Source organism: Pristiophorus japonicus, chromosome 7 (genome assembly GCF_044704955.1).
Source record: "Pristiophorus japonicus isolate sPriJap1 chromosome 7, sPriJap1.hap1, whole genome shotgun sequence".
NCBI classification, from domain to species: domain Eukaryota; kingdom Metazoa; phylum Chordata; class Chondrichthyes; family Pristiophoridae; genus Pristiophorus; species Pristiophorus japonicus.
The window spans coordinates 73,526,125-73,545,605 of record NC_091983.1 but is presented as its reverse complement, the minus strand read 5'-3'; the positions used below and the strand labels follow the sequence as shown (position 1 = coordinate 73,545,605).

General features: G+C 41.2%; 1 protein-coding gene across 1 annotated transcript in view; it reads right to left on the bottom strand.

The window, feature by feature from the left end:
* Nucleotides 1-19,481, bottom strand: part of atad2b (ATPase family AAA domain containing 2B) — a 177,420-nt gene that overhangs the window by 54,879 nt on the left and 103,060 nt on the right. Inside the window, exons 12-17 of the mRNA XM_070884187.1 lie at nt 19,246-19,420; nt 19,049-19,137; nt 14,968-15,127; nt 10,340-10,430; nt 4,753-5,064; nt 2,302-2,440 (exon numbers count right to left, since the gene is read on the bottom strand). Of these exons, the coding sequence (XP_070740288.1) occupies nt 2,302-2,440; nt 4,753-5,064; nt 10,340-10,430; nt 14,968-15,127; nt 19,049-19,137; nt 19,246-19,420 (966 nt within the window). The remainder of the gene's footprint in view (nt 1-2,301; nt 2,441-4,752; nt 5,065-10,339; nt 10,431-14,967; nt 15,128-19,048; nt 19,138-19,245; nt 19,421-19,481) is intronic.

The window sequence follows — 19,481 nt, the reverse complement described above, 5'->3', positions numbered from 1 at the left end:
TTCTTTTAGCCACATTAAATATGTCCTGGTAGTTTCCAAGTAATCCAATATCAAAAGGACCAAATATCTTATTTTTAAAAAAAACTTTAGTAAAATTATGCTTGCAATTTTTGAATTGTTGAGATGAGACATTGCTGTTGTAATCACACATGTTCTCAGCATTCTTCTTTTGAAAAGGAGCCAAGAAAGTTGCTGAAGAATAAAGTAAGCTTTTGAATTACAAAGTAATGTATTAAGAAAAAACTTGCATTTATACAGCACCTTTAACAACCTCAGTACGTGCCAAACTGCTTCACAACCAATAAAGCACTTCTGAAATGTAGTTACTGCAATGGTGGTGGGAAACACAGCAAGATCCCACAGACATTAATTAGATAAATGACCAGTTAATGTTTTTAAAATAAAGTCGTTTGCAGGTTAAATGTTGGTCAGGACACCAGAAGAATTCCCCTTCTCCTCTTTGAACAATGCTATGGGATCTTTTATTCACTTGAGGGGATAGACAAGTCCTCAGTTTAACATCTCAAAAAGAAAAAAGCCACAGGTGTTTGAAAATAACAACGGACAAGATGATCAAAAGGTTCACAACGATAAGTAGAGATGAGGGAAACCATTCAATCCATCCATGGAAAACTATGATACCCCATCACAGCGTCTAACCAATTCTTGAATAATTCTAGTTTTGTTTATATAACTCTACCCAGAAGACCATTTCAGATATTACTTCCTGACATCCGTCCTGAACTTACCTTTCATCCGTTTATATCTATGTTCTCTTTTCGTGTAATTGTGGTTTATGTTTTAGGCTAGATATTCTTAAAATATACAGTTTGGACAAGTCTCAAAGGAAATGGGGACTGAAATTGGAAGTTTCAACTGGCATTTTTATACAGTTGCTCAATTTGGAAGGGATTTCTGCAGAGTAGAGAACTAATGTTTAATATAGAGCCATGATACTTACATTACTGACTATACATTTGTTGCAGGCAATGTCTTTTCAAGGATAATCCAGTCATTACAACAATCATTTTAAATACAGCCGTAATATCTGTATTGCAGAAATGCATATAAATTTATGTGGTGCACTCCAATACAAAAACAACTTGTATTTATATTGCACCTTTAACATTGAAAAATATACCAAGGTGTTTCAGAGGAGAAATCAGAAATAAATGGATGTGGAGCCAAAGTAGTAGATATTAGGAGCAAGTCACAGAGGTGGATTTTAAAGATGGTCTTAAAGGAGGAGATGGAGGGAGAGAGGCGAGGGGCTTAGGCAGGGAATTCCAGACTGAAGGCACAGCTGTCAATTGTGGGGCAAACAGAAGGGTGAAAGCAAGTATCAGAGGATAAAAAAAATTGAAAAATTCAAAGAAAAAGGGGCAAAAAAAATAAGATGCAATAAAGAGCATATGCTTTTTATTTTATACCCGTGCATAGATTATACATTATGTTTTGAAATTTAGTTAGTTAAAATGCACTTAACTTGGGCACATGTACCATTTAAGGTACAAAGAGACCTCTTTTCTTATGCCCTTGACATAAAATAGAATAGAACCTGGGAAAAAAATAAACCTTTGACCAGATCCACATTCCAAATAATGCTGAATATTTCAAGAAAATCTAATTTAAGTAGTTCTTACAACTTATTTATTAATAAATTAAAATTCCATTAACATTTCTAAATTGCAGTCCACATCTTTCCCATTATCATTGTGGAATAGTCACATGCTGGAGTGTTTTCACAATAGTGGCAATAATTTTATGTAACTAGGAACTTTTCAAAACAATGCACTCTGAAAATCAGGCTGATTTAATTGTTGCTTAGCTGGAATGCTTTCGTAATGCAAAATCAATACGCATTGCATGATGCAAGTCTGTGAACACACTGAACCAGCTCAATGCATTTAGCAGGCCACAGATGGATGCTGTTATTCCAATGACAGATCAGGAGATCAACAAAGAAGTGGGCATCCACGGTCATCGATTATATGGAAGTTGGTTTGTTCACTCAAGCAAGGTAAAAATATATTTTGGTAAATTAGCATGCAATTTACAGAATATCTTAATAAAAAAAATTGCTAAAATCAACAAGCATGGTATAATTACCAATTTCTGTCCCCTTTCACCCCTTAGAATTGTATCTATTTTACCACAGTGCCAAAAATGAAGCAGAAAGCAAACAAACTTTTTACACAAGATAATTTTTAATTATAGTTGATTTGCTTTTAAATGTAATAAATATCCAATCAGCAATTTGAAGTAATGACTTTCAATACATTATTATATGCAGTTACTCACGTGGAGAAGTGCATAAAGGGCTTATGTTTAGTAGCTGTTGGCTGTTTCTTTGGTGATCCCAATGAAGAATTGTCAAAAATTGCTGGTTCAACCTCATCATCACTGTGGATGTAATCTTCCAGAATGTGGTTCATAGCATCTGACAAAGCAATCAAGTATAATGTCATGGAGTATGATTTCTATTTTAAGACTATTTGATAAAGCAGATGCATATTAAAAACTGTTCAAAATACATGCACGCCTCAAATGTTTACTCTTCAATAAATGTTTTGCCTTCTATGCAAGTTTTCAAAACATTAGGTTTCTCGATTGAGTAAATACCAACACTATGATCATGTCGAGAAGGAATTCAAACTTTGCAAACCTCCTTTATACTTCAATAGTTAAGACTCAGCTTCAGGGTACTCAACTACTGGACATAAACTGTTCACCACCCAAAAAGCACAAACATTGAGTTAACTCTTCACATCTCAATTGTCATCTTTGGCAAGTTTCTCTGTATCATTAGCAAAATCTATGCCCTACCAATGACAGATTTTTCAATTTTGAATGACTTGAATTAGTTGAATTACCATTATGCCAGTTAAATACAGGTTGGGCAAAATGGTGGACTTTTAAGCAATGTCCTAAAATAAAGATCTGATAAATATTTTAAATAATATGTTAACCAAGTTTTGGGAACAAGGAACAAATGTTAAAATGTCCCAGAAATTAAACACGATTGCTTAGATGTTCAAAACTTTACACTTTGGGGTTGCTATTTTTATTTTGCTTTATTTTTTTTTAACTAAAGCAACAACACTGTCTTTGAAGCAGCATCTCCATGCCTGTTCACCATCAGACATACAGCTGTCCTGCAAGAACATTTAAAATATATTATTTACAGACTTCAATTATGTGCTCCCTGTATATTAACTGTGCAAAATAGTACAGCTGCCACTTATTAGTGAATTACAGGAAGCATCCTAACATTTTAAAATGATAAAAGTTTAATTTACAATTGCTTGTGTTATAAATTATAAATAATGCAGTAAACAGTTACACTTCAAGAAAAATTCAAATATTCATTTGTAGTATTTCTGCTGAGGTATTTATTGCAATGTTACTAACATTCATTCAGGGATATAATCTCAAGCAGCCTCTTCCTTGAATTCCTTATGAATTCCCAATGTTCTGTGCCATACAGATCTACACATGTGATTCCATACACAGCGAATTCTGATTTTAAATACGTCACTGTGGGCAGCTGTCAAGTGGAGCCCAGATATTCTCCAAAGGAAGATATGGGGAAGAAACAACAGCACCAACCGTTCCATTAAAATTATAGATCATATAATTTTAGCACTTCTTTCAGCTCTGTGGAGGTTGCGATAGAATGGCTGTCATTGGAAATAAACTTGGGCCTGACTGATGTATTCTACAGCACTTTATTCATAATGTATATATTCTTATTGAAATATATAAACAGATCAAGACTGCCAAATTATTTTGATTTACAATCAACACCTGAACAACCAAAGCCCAAGAAATTGTGAAATTTTGCAGAACCCAGCCCCAGTGCACCAAACTGGAATATATTATTTCCACTTTGATAAAAAAACAAAAACCATTAAAATAACTAGACTACAATGGTAAGTACAAATATTAGACAACACTGTAATTAGACAATACTATAATGGTATGTAAATAATAGCTGATTTCTAAGTGAATTACAAAATAATCCAATCAAGGGGATTCAGATGACGAGATTAAAGTTTAAGCAGTTTAAAAATGTCATCTGAATTTCAAGAATGGATTAGTGACTTGAATTTCCCGAGAAGTTTTGGTTATAGCTCACAATCTAAACATGAGAGTGAGTTTTCTTTAATTCAACTTTTTTTATAGCATTGTGGCGTGGCGTCACAGCCCGTTTCATTGATGCTGACATTTTCCAATACCATTTGAAGATGCAAGTGTCAGTTACCTTAACCACCTCAGAATACTTAAAAATGAAACTACTCAAGAATAGACCCATCTCAGGTAAATTTTGTTAAATTAATTTTATGATGTTGGAGTTATGCCGGGAGATATGATATGGGAGATATGATATGGGAGATATGATATGGGAGATATGATATGGGAGATATGATATGGGAGATATGATATGGGAGATATGATATGGGAGATATGATATGGGAGATATGATATGGGAGATATGTTTGGAAGTATATTGGCCAACATGACTGCTCATGTAGTATTACTGTATTATTTTTCCACAAAGAGGAATCTTCACCATCACTCCAAATTATTAATATTTTGTACAATAGTGTGCAGTTTAAAGAAATAAAATACTTTGTGACATCATTCTATGGAACATCAGATCTTCCCTAATCACAAAACATTATACTTGTTATCCTATTAATACAGCAATTATAAGACAACAATTATAAAATATACAATTTAAATACAGACCATCTTTGTTGTCATTCTGTGTCTGCTCGGCATGGGGAAAAACCTTGTACAAAGCAAGTAGAATTCCAGTAAAGACATTTTCCAGCAGAGGCCTAATGATGTGCGATAGTGCTTCTCCTGAAGAGGTCACAGCTCGTTGTGAAGCAGGCACAATGTTCTGCATGGCAAGGTAGAAGTCCTTTGCACTTATAACAATAGAGGAGACATCCAGCTGCAGTTTCTGACTAGTTGCATAAATCTGAGGATAGCGCCGGCGAAGGGCAAACAAGGCTGCCTCAGTGCAAAGTGCTTTAATATCAGCCCCACAGTACCCTTAAATAAAAACAAAAATAGTTTTTTAAAAAAGTCAAAGCAATTCATCTATTTGACAACAATTCTCAAGATTAAAGTAATATCTCTACACTAAAATGTGAAACAATAGTTTTTGTATTCAGAGAATGTGAATTAAATCTTTTGGGCTAGAAATTGGGCTATCAGCGATTTCACCCCTTTTTGGGCGATAATCATGGAGTTTTTTTTTAGTGCCGGGTTAGCATCGCTCGAAGTCACAAAATTCGGTAAACGGTGACCGGTGATAGCAACAGCGCTAAATCCGGCCTTGCATAATGGAATTTGTGCGCTGGAGCTGAAACTTGCGATGAAAAAAAATTGACCTTCTGCGCATGCGCAAATTTTTTTCTCCCCGCAATTCTGATCAGCTGTCAGGGTGCACACGTGCATTTGCAGTACATCCAGGGCTGAAGCAGGTACTTTTCACAGACCAAGCAGCCACCATGGAAGAGGACACGAGCAGGCAGAGAGCCCAAACATTTAGCTATGAAGCAAACGAGGCCTTGATTGCAGCTGTGCAAACCAGATAGGGGAAATTTAATAGGAGGGGTGCTGGAAAACCCCTCCCAGCTGTGTGAAGGCGATTGTGGACCAGCGTGGCTGAGGAGGTCTCCTCAGTCAATAACACCAGGAGGGACTATCAACAATGTAGGAAAAAGTTCAATGGCTATTGCAAGGTCGTGAGTGCAAGTAATATTTTTATTCATGCACTCCTTCATACTTAAATTGTAAATCTGACAAATGCTGGTATATGTCGGCTTAGTGTTGCACATTATTTGCAATGAATGATCGTTACATATTAGTAAGGCTGTTTTTTGACATCTTAAAAGATGTTTCTGCACTTTGATGTCTTCCTCATGAACAACGTGCAACTACCAGGGCCATTAAACAGAGGACTGTATTAAATGCACACAGTATGGTATAAGTGCTTTGATGGCTATCTGTGTGTGCCACAATGGACCCTCTGGTAACTATTCCAATTGTCAACTTTGCAAGCAAAGTTGTCAAATAACAGCCGGGAGCAGCGATGCACAGGCGGTGGTCCACCCCAGACACATCCGTTAATGGACCTGGAGGAGCGCGTGGCAGCTATCATCGGTGCCTCAGGGAGGTAAACTACCTGTGGGGGTGCTGACCCCCCGTTCGATAGTGAGGGTAAATCCTGCACACACCTTGATGAGCTGGGTTGGAGCAATGTGATGTAGTGACTCTGGGCTGGGGTTGGGGCAATGTAATGCAGTGTCTGTGGGCTACATATAAGCAGTAGCGCCGTCCTTCAAATGAGACAGTTACATGTGTCTCCTTGTCCCCTCCCCTGCTGCTAACCACTCGTCTATTCTTTTCTATTTCCAGATGAGGTGGCGCCAAATCTGCCAATGGAAGCCTCCACCTCAGCCCATGGTGTGGGGGTGCAGGAGGGGCACCACGAAGACATCGAGGACAAGGAACCTCCACAGACAAGGAACCTCCACAGGAGGAGGAAACTCAGGAAGCAATCAACATCTTTTTTTTAAACCTGTAGCAGCCAGTTGCTCTGAACATGAAGACACATTCTCGGGCTTTCCCCAATCTGAAGCACCGGGTCCAAGTGGCGTGCAGCCATGCACTCCTAGGATAGAATCCCGTATGCCGTCTCTCCGGCGGGTGAGTCGGCAAAGCCAGTCTGGTAACCGACAGACAGATGCACACCTGGACATGGTAGGATTATCCAGGTACAGCATCCAGGTCAGCTGACAGTTCCTGGAACTTTTGCAGTGGCGAAAGCTCCACAAGGACTTTCCTGTGGTGGTGGTGGTGGGATGGGTTAACTGCCAGGCTCCTCGTCCTCCTCCTCCTCCTCGTGGTCCTCCCCTCCCCCCCTCTCCTGAGGGGGTCCTGCAGTCCCCAGTGGCAAATCCTATCCCCTCATGATGGCTATGCTGTGTAGCCACAATTAACTCAGCGACCTGCTGAGGGGAGTATTGCAGGGAGCCTCCAGATTGGACTAGGCATCAGAAGCGCTGCTTAAGCACTCCAATTGTCTGTTCGACGATGTTGCGTATAGCTATATGGCTGTCATTATAGCGATGCTCGGCTTCTGTCTGAGGGTTTCGGAAGTGGGGGGGGGTCATGAGCCAGGTGGCGAGGCTGTAACCTTTGGCCCCCAGCATCTAGCTCTAGCCTTGTGGCTGACACTCAAACAGGTATGAGACAGTGCTCTCACGGAAGATGAAAGCATCACGGAAGCTCCGTGGAAATTGGGCATTCACTGTCATGATGCACTGATTATGGTCGCAGACGATCTGTACATTTAGGAAGTGGAATCCCTTTCGGTAAACCTCTGGATCCTCCAAAGGTGCTCGCAGGGTGATGTGCGTACAGTCAATGGCACCCTGAACCTTTGGGAAGCCAGCAATTTGTGCAAAACCTACAGCCCTCTCATTCTGTGCCTCCTTGGTCATTGGGAACATTATAAAGTCCATCCTGCGTGCGTACAGTGCAGTAATCACCTGGCGAATGCAGCAATGTATAGCGTGCTGCAAGATGGAGCATATGTCCCTTGCTGATATCTGAAAAGAGCCGGAGGCATAGAAGGCATGTGCCGTAGTCACCTTCACCTTTATGGGCAGTGCAGTCCTGTTGGCGCTGGTCGGCTGTAGGTCTGCCTTTATGAGCTGGTATATCTCTGTGACCACCTCTATTCGGAAGGGCAGCCTTCGAACGCACTGTGCGTCAGACAGCTGCAGGTACGAACGCTGTTCTCTGTAAACTCATAGGGGGTAAGGCCTCCCCCTCCCATGTGTCTGCAAGCTTTTTGATTATGCTCAAAATGCTCTTGAATAAGCCTTCTTCCAGCTCGATATTGCATAGAAAAAGCAGCCAGGAATAATGGCAGAGATATTATAGCCCCCATTCTTTTAAAGGTCCTTAAATATCCTTAAAATCAAACCATGAACTAACAAAGCTCAGTGTAAAACGCAGCCTTTCCTCCAAATCCTTTTATGCAATGAACTTTTCCTCTGTTTTTCAAGTTGGCGCCGTTAGCACCGAGAGCGTTACTTTTTCAGCTTCGCCATGGCGCTAAACGGGTGTAAACCTGCTGAATTTCTCGCCCACAGTGTCTTATTACTCGGACATGTTTCTAAATATTTTACAGTATGCACCTAGTGCAGCCATTGAACAAAAATACTTCGACTTTAAGACAAATTAATTCAGCAGGGGGAAAAAAACACATTCAGGGTTTCAGAATAACTTCAGCATTTCAAAAAGAACTTCTGGTCTCATAAATCACATTTTTTACATAACTCTCAGCAACCAATTAAAAAGACAACACTTGGAGAAACGTGTAAGTAATCACACACAGAACCTTTGTGCAAAGAAACAGCACGGTATAGGACAGGAAGAATGGTTTCGATCGTTAAGTAAAAGAAAAAAAATGCAAATGTAGGAAAATCCAATAAAAACTGGAAATACACAGTTGACCATTCACATCTAAAACGAATACGGATCGGCTAGATTTTACACATAGACTGATAGTTTTGTTTTCAGTTCTGATGCATTGACACCCAAACTGCTAACCTAGCTGTTCCGTTCAGATGTTCATGGTCCTGCTACATAGTTCCCCCATTTTCTGTTTTTGCCTTACCTTGCAGCAAAGTTCTTTTAATTAATCTAAGATTTTGAAAAGTTTGAGTGGTCGACATGGTCATTAAACAGCAGCATTTCAAAATGTTTTCCAATTCACAATCCAAAATACATAGAATCGCTCAGTGTAGAATCACTGACCATGGCTACATTATCGACTCTAGCAAAACCCTTTAGCGGATAATTTATCAGCACACCTCACTATTAAAAAGATTATTATGGTGCTATCTCTAGTATTTGTTTCAAAATGATTCACCTCCGAATGGCAGTAACTGGTTGCTAAAACCTAAATTTCATAAATTATAGAAAGTTGTACTTTATAAGCCGATATCTGAATGCAGACAGAATTGTGGTTAAGTGCACTGAGCAGTACACCACATATATGTATGTATGAAATTCAGCTGCAACACTAAATGCAACTGATCAGAACTATAGTGGAGCTTTGAAGGATTTGTTATAAAACAGATTAATCTGTGGTCATATCAAGATGACAATTAAGTTACGCATTTTGTAATAATTCCCTTGTGTGGTTCTCGCTAAACCACTTGTCAAAAGGTATACCTTGAAGGCCATTTGAGCAGCTTTAATATTGATCTTCGGATTCTGGCTCCCATAGCATGGGTCTCCTGCAGTCACCCAGATTGTGAGGGGCCAGTGGCCAGCAAGATGTGTTCTTCAACTGGGTCTTAGCACCTGCCACAACCATCTCTGGTCATCAAAAATGTTGTTTTAGCAGCTGCATGATTTTAAAAAGTCTGCTGTTATCATATTATAGCATGACACCATTGATGGGATCATGACAATTCTTTATTGAGTCAGACATCTGGTGTGTCATGACAACAACAGACAACGCACTTGGACTGTACGTGTGTCGTAACCAATTGGTCATAACCATTGCACCTGTGCAATTCACGACCACAGGTTGAGCGGGAGACCTGCGAAGCAAATGCAGTGTAAATTCAGGAGAGCGATGCTCTTAGGCTACTATCCCAAGGTCTAACATGGAGTATAAATGGGCCTTTGGTGTCAACAAACTTGTCATCACCATCACTGCTGAGTCAACATTCTGAAATGCCCTACTGTGGTAGCACCTCCACTGAACGGAGTGCAGCAGTTCAAGAAAGAAACGCAATACCACCTACTCAGAGCAAATAGGGATGGGCAATAAATGCCGGCCTTGCCAGCGATACCCACATCTAGAAAATGAATTTAAAAATAATTTGTACTTCATTAATGCTGAGCAAACAAAAAGCTCAATTCTAAAAGTTTCTAAAAAGGCACTGGCAGCACAATTTTAACTTCAGGCTGTGTTGAAAATGCTGAGCTAGAAGTTAAGACACCCTCAGATGCATATGACATGAAAATACCAAATACATGTTGACACATTTACTGACATGTAAAAGGACTCAAAGTTTGGGTGCAGCTAATCTAATTAATGAGCAGGCACTAACTTGTTCAGTACAAGCTAAACACAATCCCATTGAACCAGAATCAACCATACTTCCACTCATCTACCTTCAGTGCATTTAATATATTAATGTAGTTTCTCAAGCAAATATTACCTAATATAATCATAAAATGCAATATACAGTAAAGAAAATACATTTTGTGAGATTTTTAAGATCATACTCACCTACACATTTTTCAGCTAATTCTTCAAGGAAACCTTGCACCAGTTTTGGATTCCAGTCTCTGGTATGTATCTGAAATATGTGCTTTCGTGCCTAAATGGGCAACAAAAATAAAGATGTAGCATTAGTATTTTTGCTCCCACAACACTGCAAAATAGAACAAATTTAGAAGTGTACTATTTAAAATATTTATTTCCCAAAAATCAATAAGTTAAAAATATTTAAACATGTTTTCAGCCAACATCTTGCATTTTCAGTAACCCAATGAGAATGTTAAACACAAATCTTTGAACAAAAAAAATTCATTAATTTACAACTTGTATGCACAAAATTAATCATCTAACATTAGAAATCCCTGCACAGATTCCCCCTAGAGAGCTGCCTCTCTCTCCAGATCATGGGGATTGAGTTCTGCTGTTGACTCAGTGTTGGAAATTTCACTTGAATCTTAGCTGACAATTTACAGTTCCTGTGAGATACACATCATAGGAGCTATATTTTTCACCCTCTCCTGTGAAATCACTAAGGATGCACCATTACAATCCGAGTCAGATGACAAACAGACAAAATGTTGAAACAGCAATGATGATGCAGGCGCAGGGGAATTTAAGAATATGTATTTTATTGCCCAGCATTTATACAATGTAAGCAATGAAATTTAAAATGTCAGAACCAATTAGTGTTTTTTTTTTGGGGGGGGGGGGGGGGGTTGTTTTTAGGGGGGTGGATGGAGGGAGGAAGAGGAGAAATTTGCACTGAAACAGAAGAGGATGTTTATGAGGCACTTAGATACTGAGCTCAGATATTGTTGCTGTCCAGGCAGGTCTGGACCAAGGTGGATGATCATCAGTGCAAGGTCCTCATCATTGGGAGTCCTGAGTGCATGCTATATCAGAAACAGCATCACCAAAAACTGCTAATAGTGTGGAAAAAGAGGGGAAGAAAAAAGTATGTTTTATGATTAGGTAAATAAGAAATAAATGGTTTCGTCAAGGGATGATGGAAAAACTCCATCTTAAGCATTTTGGTAAGAGGAATACATACTGCTTGGAAAACAAAGGGGGAAAAATTCCATTGCACCCCATTTGGGGGGTCGTTAACGCTCGGCAGGCACAGAAGTCTTGCCTCTCAAGAGATTGGGGTTACCTCCCCCGAAAGGAACTGGAGCGCAAAATAACGCACACCACTTCCTTTCTGGGGCACCAGCGGGGTGGATGCGTTAGGAGTGAGACGCAGCGCTACGCACTGGGCCGCGTCGCGCTGCCACATAGGAGGGGCTCTTCCCTTAATTAAATGGAAGGACCCAAGCTGCAAGCGCTGCATTATAAAAATGGCCCTTCCTGGACCACCGACACTCAAGCAGAGTCCTGGGTTGACCGATCCACGGCACGGACCCCGCATTCAAAGCGCCCATGGGGCGCACCAAAACATCGGATAATTTAAAAAAAAATGTTTTAACCAATGCACCTCCCCTTTAACTATTGCCCTGTGAGCGGCCTGTTGCCCAGTTCACGTTCCCTGAATCTGTCGCTGGCATTACCCTGCACGGTAATGGCGTCGTGATCGCCAGCACAGCGGAGCGGGGTGCTACGGGTTACCGCTACCGGGAAACTCCCGCGGAATTTGGCGGGAGTCGTTAGCAGCGCCCGCCCAGGCAAAAAGCCGTTTGTACCCCATTATCGCCCCCCGGGGGTGCAAAACGACCTGAATTTCTAGGCCAAAGGGTCTAAATGGGGTAGAGGAGCCAAGGGGTCTAGGGGTACAAATTCAAAAATTAAAAGTAGCAATGCAGTTTACCAATGTTATTATGAAATGCAACAAAAAAAAGCACTGGGGTTGATTTCCAGAGGGATAGAATTGAAAAGCAGAGGGGTTATGTTAAACTTGCATAGAACCTTGGTTAGACCACACTTGGAGTACTGTGCACAGTTCTGGTCTCCGTAATTACAAAAAGGACAGAGGCACTGGAAAAGGTGAAAGAAGACTTACAAGAATGATATCAGAACTGAAAGGTTACACCCATCAGGAAAGACTGCTGGGGCTTTTTTTCTAGAAAAGAAAAGGTTTAGCTGTGACATGGAACTCTTTTTATGAAGGGATTTGATAGGGTTGATGTGGAAAAACATTTGCACTTGTGCAGAGTCCAAAACTATGAGTCAGAAATAGAAGATACTCACTAATAAATCCAATTGGGAATTCAGGAGAAATCTCTTTACCCAGACCCAGAAAGTGGTTAGAATGTGGAACTTACTACCATAGGGAGGTAGTTGAGGTGAATAGCATAGATGCATTTAAGGGGAAGCTAGATGAGTACATGAGGGAGAAAGGAACAGAAGGATATATTGACAGGGTTAGATGAAGTAGGGTGGGAGGAGGCTCGTGTGGAGCATAAACACAGACATAGACCAGTTGGGCTGAATGGACTGTTCCTGTGCTGCACGTTATATAGAAACATAGAAAATAGGTGCAGGAGTAGGCCATTCGGCCCTTCGAGCCTGCACCACCATTCAATACGATCATGGCTGATCATGCAACTTCAGTACCCCATTCCTGCTTTCTCTCCAAAGCCCTTGATCCCTTTAGCGATAAGGGCCACATCTAACTCCCTTTTGAATATATCTGACGAACTGGCCTCAACAACTTTCTGTGGTAGAGAATTCCACAGCTTCACAATTCTCTGGGTGAAGAAGTTTCTCCTCATCTCGGTCCTAAATGGCTTACCCCTTATCCTTAGACTGTGACCCTGGTTCTGGACTTCCCCAACATCGGGAACATTCTTACTGCATCTAACCTGTCCAATCCCGTCAGAATTGTATATGTTTCAATGAGATCCCCCCTCATTCTTCTAAATTCCAGTGAATACAAGCCTAGTCGATCCAGTCTTTCTTCAATGTCAGTTCTGCCATCCCGGGAATCAGTCTGATGAACCTTCGCTGCACTCCCTCAATAGCAAGAATGTCCTTCCTCAGATTAGGAGACCAAAACTGTACACAATATTCAAGGTGTGGCCTCACCAAGGCCCTGTACAACTGCAGTAAGACCTCCCTGCTCCTATACTCAAATCCTCTCGCTATGAAGGTCAACATGCCATTTGCCTTCTTCACCGCCTGCTGCACCTGTATGCCAACTTTCAATGACTGATGTACCATGACACCCAGGTCACGTTGCACCTCCCCTTTTCCTAATCTGCCACCATTCAGATAATCTGCCTTCATGTTTTTGCCCCCAAAGTGGATAACCTCACATTTATCCACATTATACTGCATCTGCCATGCATTTGCCCACTCACCAAACCTGTCCAAGTCACACTGCAGCCTCTTAGCATCCTCCTCACAGCTCACGCTGCTTAGTGTCATCTGCAAACTTGGAGATATTACATTCAATTCCTTCGTCTAAATCATTGATGTATATTGTAAATAGCTGGGATCCCAGCACTGAACCTTGCGGTACCCCACTAGTCACTGCCTGCCATTCTGAAAATGACCCGATTATTCCTACTCTTTGCTTCCTGTCTTTCAACCAGTTCTCTATCCACATCAATACATTATCCCCAATATCATGTGCTTTAATTTTGCACACTAATCTCTTGTGTGGGACCTTGTCAAAAGCCTTTTGAAAGTCCAAATACACCACATCCACTGGTTCTCCCTTGTCCACTCTACTAGCGACATCCTCAAAAAATTCGAGATTTATCAAGCATGATTTCCCTTTCATAAATCCATGCTGACTTGGACCGATCCTGTCACTGCTTTCCAAATGCGCTGCTATCACATCTTTAATAATTGATTCCAACATTTTCCCACTACCGATGTCAGGCTAACCAGTCTATAATTCCTCATTTTCTCTCTCCCTCCTTTTTTAAAAAGTGGGGTTATATTAGCTACCCTCCAGTCCATAGGAACTGATCCAGAGTCTATAGAATGTTGGAAAATGACCACCAATGCATCCACTATTTCTAGGGCCACTTCCTTAAATACTCTGGGATGCAGACTATCAGGCCCAGGGGATTTATCGGCCTTCAAACCCATCAATTTCCCTGACTAATAAGGATTTCCTTCAGTTCCTCCTTCTCGCTAGACCCTCAGTCCCCTAGTATTTCCAGAAGGTTATTTGTGGCTTCCTTAGTGAAGACAGAACCAAAGTATTTGTTCAATTGGTCTGCCATTTCTTTGTTCCCCATTATAAATTCACCTGATTTTGACTTCTATGTAAAAATGCTGCAAATCGTGACAGTAGAGCAAAAAAAAAAGTATTCTAAATAATTTACTGAAACAGGGGTATGGAGGGGGAAAAACAGTTAGTTTGCATCTCAATTTGCATTTGAATGCACATCCTGCCAACATTTACCATTATAAATTCCTGTGGAGGTGCTGGACCAACACAGAAAATCAAATATTAAAAATGAGACATCTATATTTCAATATCAGTAATGTCCATTAACATTTTTACCTTGCGTCACTCATGTGCTTGCTGTATTGCAGCAACGACCAAGCCACTGTTTTACTAAAACTGCTGACGGACCACAGGAAGCATCAGAAATCACTGTCTAGCTCCAAGATTACCCACGAGTCACAGGAAAGCTACTAATATAAGGAAGGAAATAGGATCTCACAAGAATTTTCCAATATACCTTTTTATCAGGCAGGTTAAAAAGGAATTCCCTGTCAAAACGACCAGGTCTCCTGAGCGCAGGGTCAATGGAATCAAGTCTATTTGTAGCACCAATTATAATTACTTCCCCTCTATTGTCCAGTCCATCCATCAGTGCCAGCAGCGTAGACACTATAGAACTGATAAACACAGAATTATTAGTAAACTTATTTTTATTGATATACTGCAAGAATAACCAAAACACATGATTAACTCGAATATCAAAATTATGTACAATATTGGGAGAAAAGCTAGATGTAAAATTGCAATTTTTTAACCATTTTGGCTACAACAGCTACAAATATTCAAATAAACATTATGGGTCCATAAGTAGGTGGCTATAGTGGTCAGGTTGCCCAATATAAAAAAAATAACCTGATCAGAAATAGTTCCTCATCAAGGTTAGTGTACAAATAAACCAGTTACCTTAGCAACAAAGCGCTGTTCAAATAAAATATTTACAGAGACTGTTGAGTTTCTAACACATCAACTTTCAAAATGAATCCAAAAGAGGAAATTCAACCATGAAGTCTGATGAAAGTATAAGGAGAGTTTACTAAGGCAATGTATTTTCCTATAAAGATAACAATCCTAACTAAATGTATTTTCTATGTCTGATCAAGAAGAACATACTTAACTGTTGAACAGTTTTAAGTTCGGCATTCCCAAATGGATGCCAGTGAAATCTGAGAGGAGTTGAAAAGGACTCTGAATGGTTCTATATCATGTCTTGATTCAAGTATGTTGTTTGGAAAATATCTGTCATACTAATTCTTAATGAAGTAGCACTATTTTATCATCAGTGCTCATATAACCAAATGGAAATAAAATATTTTGCTGCAGTCAACATCAATTTGTAAAGAGCAAATTTGTTAAAGATTCAAGTATATAAACAAAAAGAATGCAGTGAACATGTTACATTTGGTCTTTCAAAAAGAGCTTGGAAGTGCCTAAAGAGATTTGTTTCAAAGATTAAAGTCTGTTGCATCAAAGGCACAGTGACTGTATGAACAGAACAGCTGAAGGATGTTTTCCAGCTTGACAATGCTAAATAATTCAAATTCACAAATATATTCCCTATATATTGGACTTTCAAATGTTTGTTACTTGATCCATCACTTAATTGTAATGTATCTAAATCTCTCAAACAAAACAAAGTAGAACAATATTGTTTTAATTGACTCAAGAATAATCTAGGCACACTGTGGTCAACAATTTATTCAAGCAGAAAATTAACATATTTGACATTGTCAATTGGCCAAGTTGATGATGCTCCCAACTGGACCAGATGGTTAGAAATGCTCCAACAACTTGATGTTAAGTTTAACATTCAATCTGACTGGTCAACTTTCTGGTGCAGGTGGGATTGCAACTCAGGAGTTAAGTGAGCACTGCAATATTAGATAAAATCAAATGAGGTAATTTCATTGCGGCCGAGTAACAAGTACAGTAAAAATAATTTTTTTTAGATATTTCAAAGATTATTGAACAGCAGACAGGGGAAAAAAGATTAAACTGAGACATGCTGAACAATTAATTTTCTTGACTTTTCCATAAATACTTTCTACCGTCATCATAGGCAGTCCCTCGGAATTGAGGGGGACTTGCTTCCACTCCCTAAGCGAGTTCTTTGATGGCTGAACAGTCAGATACGGGAGCCACAGACCCTGTTACAGGTGGAACAGACATTCGTCGAGGGAAGGGGTCGGTCGGGCTGGTTTGCCGCGCGCTCCTTCTGCTGCCTGCGCCTGTCTTCTTCATGCTCCTTGTGTCGAGACTCAAAGAGCTCAACCCCCTCCCAGATGGACTTTCTCCACCTCGGGCAGTCTGCAGCCAGGGTCTCCCAGGTATCAGTGGTGATGTCGCACTTTACCAGGGAGGCTTTATGGGTGTTCTTATAACGTTTCCGCTGTCTTCCTTTGGCTCGATTACCATGAAGGAGCTCCGCATGAAGCATTTACTTAGGGAGTCTCGTATCTGGCATGCATACTATGTGGCCTGTCCAGCGAAGCTGATCGAGTGTGGTCAGTGCTTCAATACTGGGGATGTTAGCCTGGTCGAGGACACTGATGTTGGTGCGCCTATCCTCCCAGGAGATTTGCAGGATATATCTCCAGCGACTTGAGGTGCCTTCTGTACATCGTCCATGCCTCAGACCCATACAGGAGGGCAGGTATTACTACAGCCCTGTAGACCATGAGTTTGGTGGTAGATTTGAGGGCCTGGTCTTCAAACACTCTCTTCCGCAGGCGGCCAAAGGCTGTGCTGGCGCACTGCAGGCGATGCTGAATCACTGCATCAATGTCTGCCGCCGTTGATAAGAGGCTCCCGAGATATGGGAAATGGTCCACGTTGTCCAGGGCCGCGCCGTAGATCCTGATGATAGGAGGGCAGTGCTGTGCGGCGATGACAGACTGGTGGAAGACCTTTGTCTTACGGATGTTAAGCGTAAGGTCCATGCTTTCATATGCCTCAGTGAATACATTGACTATACCCTGGAGTTCAGCCTCAGAATGTGCAGACGCAGGCATCGTCCACGTACTGCAGTTCAATGACACAGGTTGGAGTGATCTTGGACCTGGCCTGGAGGCGGCCTAGGTTAAACAGCTTCCCACAGGTTCTGTAGTTTAATTCAACTCCAGCGGGGAGCTTGTTGATTGTGAGGTGGAGCATGGCGGCGAGGAAGATTGAGAAGAGGATTGGGGCGATGATGCAGCACTGTTTGACCCCGGTCCGGATGTGGATTGGGTCTGTAATGGATCCGTTGGTAAGGATCACGGCCTGCATGTCATCGTGAAGCAGGCGAAGGATGTTGACAAACATTTGGGGCATCCGAAATGGAGGACGACGCTCCATAGACCCTCGCAGCTGACAGTGTCAAAGGCCTTTGTAAGATCGAAAAATGCCATGTATAAGGGCTGGCGCTGATCCCTGCATTTTTCCTGCAACTGGCGTGCTGCAAAGATCATGTCCGTTGTGCCCCGTAGGGTACGAAATCCGCATTGTGATTCCGGGAGGAGCTCCTCAGCCAAGGGAGATGATAATTGAGGAGAGCTCGAGCGACAACTTTCCCAGTGGCTAAAGGCAGGGAGATTCCCCTGTAGTCCCCTATAGACCTTTTTAAAAATGGCCACAATCACTGTATCTCTGAGATCTCCCGGCATGCTCTACTCCCTCCAGATGAGAGAGATGAGGTCATGTATCCGCACCAACAGCGCCTTTCTGCCATATTTTAGTGCCTCAGCAGGGATTCCATCTGCACCCGTAGCCTTGTTATTCTTAAGCTGTTTTATGGCTTTGCCAACCTCGTTCAACGTTGGAGTTTCACTGAGCTGGTGGCGAGTGGCATGCTGCGGGATGGAATTGAGAACACTCGAGTCACAGGCAGAGTCTTGATTGAGGAGATCCTTCCATCGGGCCCTGACAGCCTCGGTGTCCTTGATGAGTGTTTCCCCAGTCTAGGCCAGGAGTGGGGTGGGGCCTTGAGAGTTCGGACTGTAGGTGGGTCTTGACTGCAGTGAAGAATCCTCGCATATCGTGGCTGTCGGTCAGTTGTTGTATCTCTTGTGCTTTCTCCATCCACCACCTGTTCTTTAGGTCCTGAGTTTTTTGTTGGACCTGAGCCTTGTCTGTAATGTTGTTTTGCAGCTCCCGAATTGGGCTGTTGCTTGAGGCTCAGAAATGCTTTGCGCTTGCTATCTATTAGTTCTTCGATTTCATAACATTACAACAGTGACTACACTCCAAAAGTGCGTCATTGGTTGTAAAGCGCTTCGAGACATCCGGTGGTCATGAAAGGCACTATATAGATCCAAGTCTTTCTTTACTTCTGGAAGAATTGTTCTGGATGCCATGTAGCAACATTGTAAATACATTGAAAAAGAACAGTATTCAAGATTATCCTACAAATAGCAAGCACAGCAGTTCTTGTCCCCGCTCCCCCTCCCGCGTTCCCCCCCCCCCCCCCCCATAATTGCCACTTAAAAAAAAATCTGATGCAATTCTAAATGTTTCACGGCTGTATTAGTGTTTAAATTGTAGCAGAATTCATAAAACCGTACCTATGAATTTGATCTTGTCTGCTTGAACGAACTGGTGCCAGACCATCAATTTCATCAAAAAAAATGATGGAGGGTCGCATTAGGTAAGCCTGCAAAAAAATAAGTCAGATTGTGAATTATGCCTACAAATTATATTTAAGTATGAAAATTATGCATTCAAAGAGAACGGGACACATGTTGACACTTGCTTTCTTTACCTGGTCAAACAGGAGCCTAAGTTGTCGTTCAGATTCCCCAACCCATTTGCTTAGACAATCTGCACCTTTCCGCATGAAGAAAGAAACTTTCTTGTCTCCTAGACTGCATTCGTTAGCCAGGGCTCTAGCTACTAAGGTTTTGCCAGTTCCAGGAGGTCCGTAGAATAAACAACCCCTATATCATCCAACAAAAAAGTATTTGTAAGTGTTATCAATATTTCAAATATATTTTAACT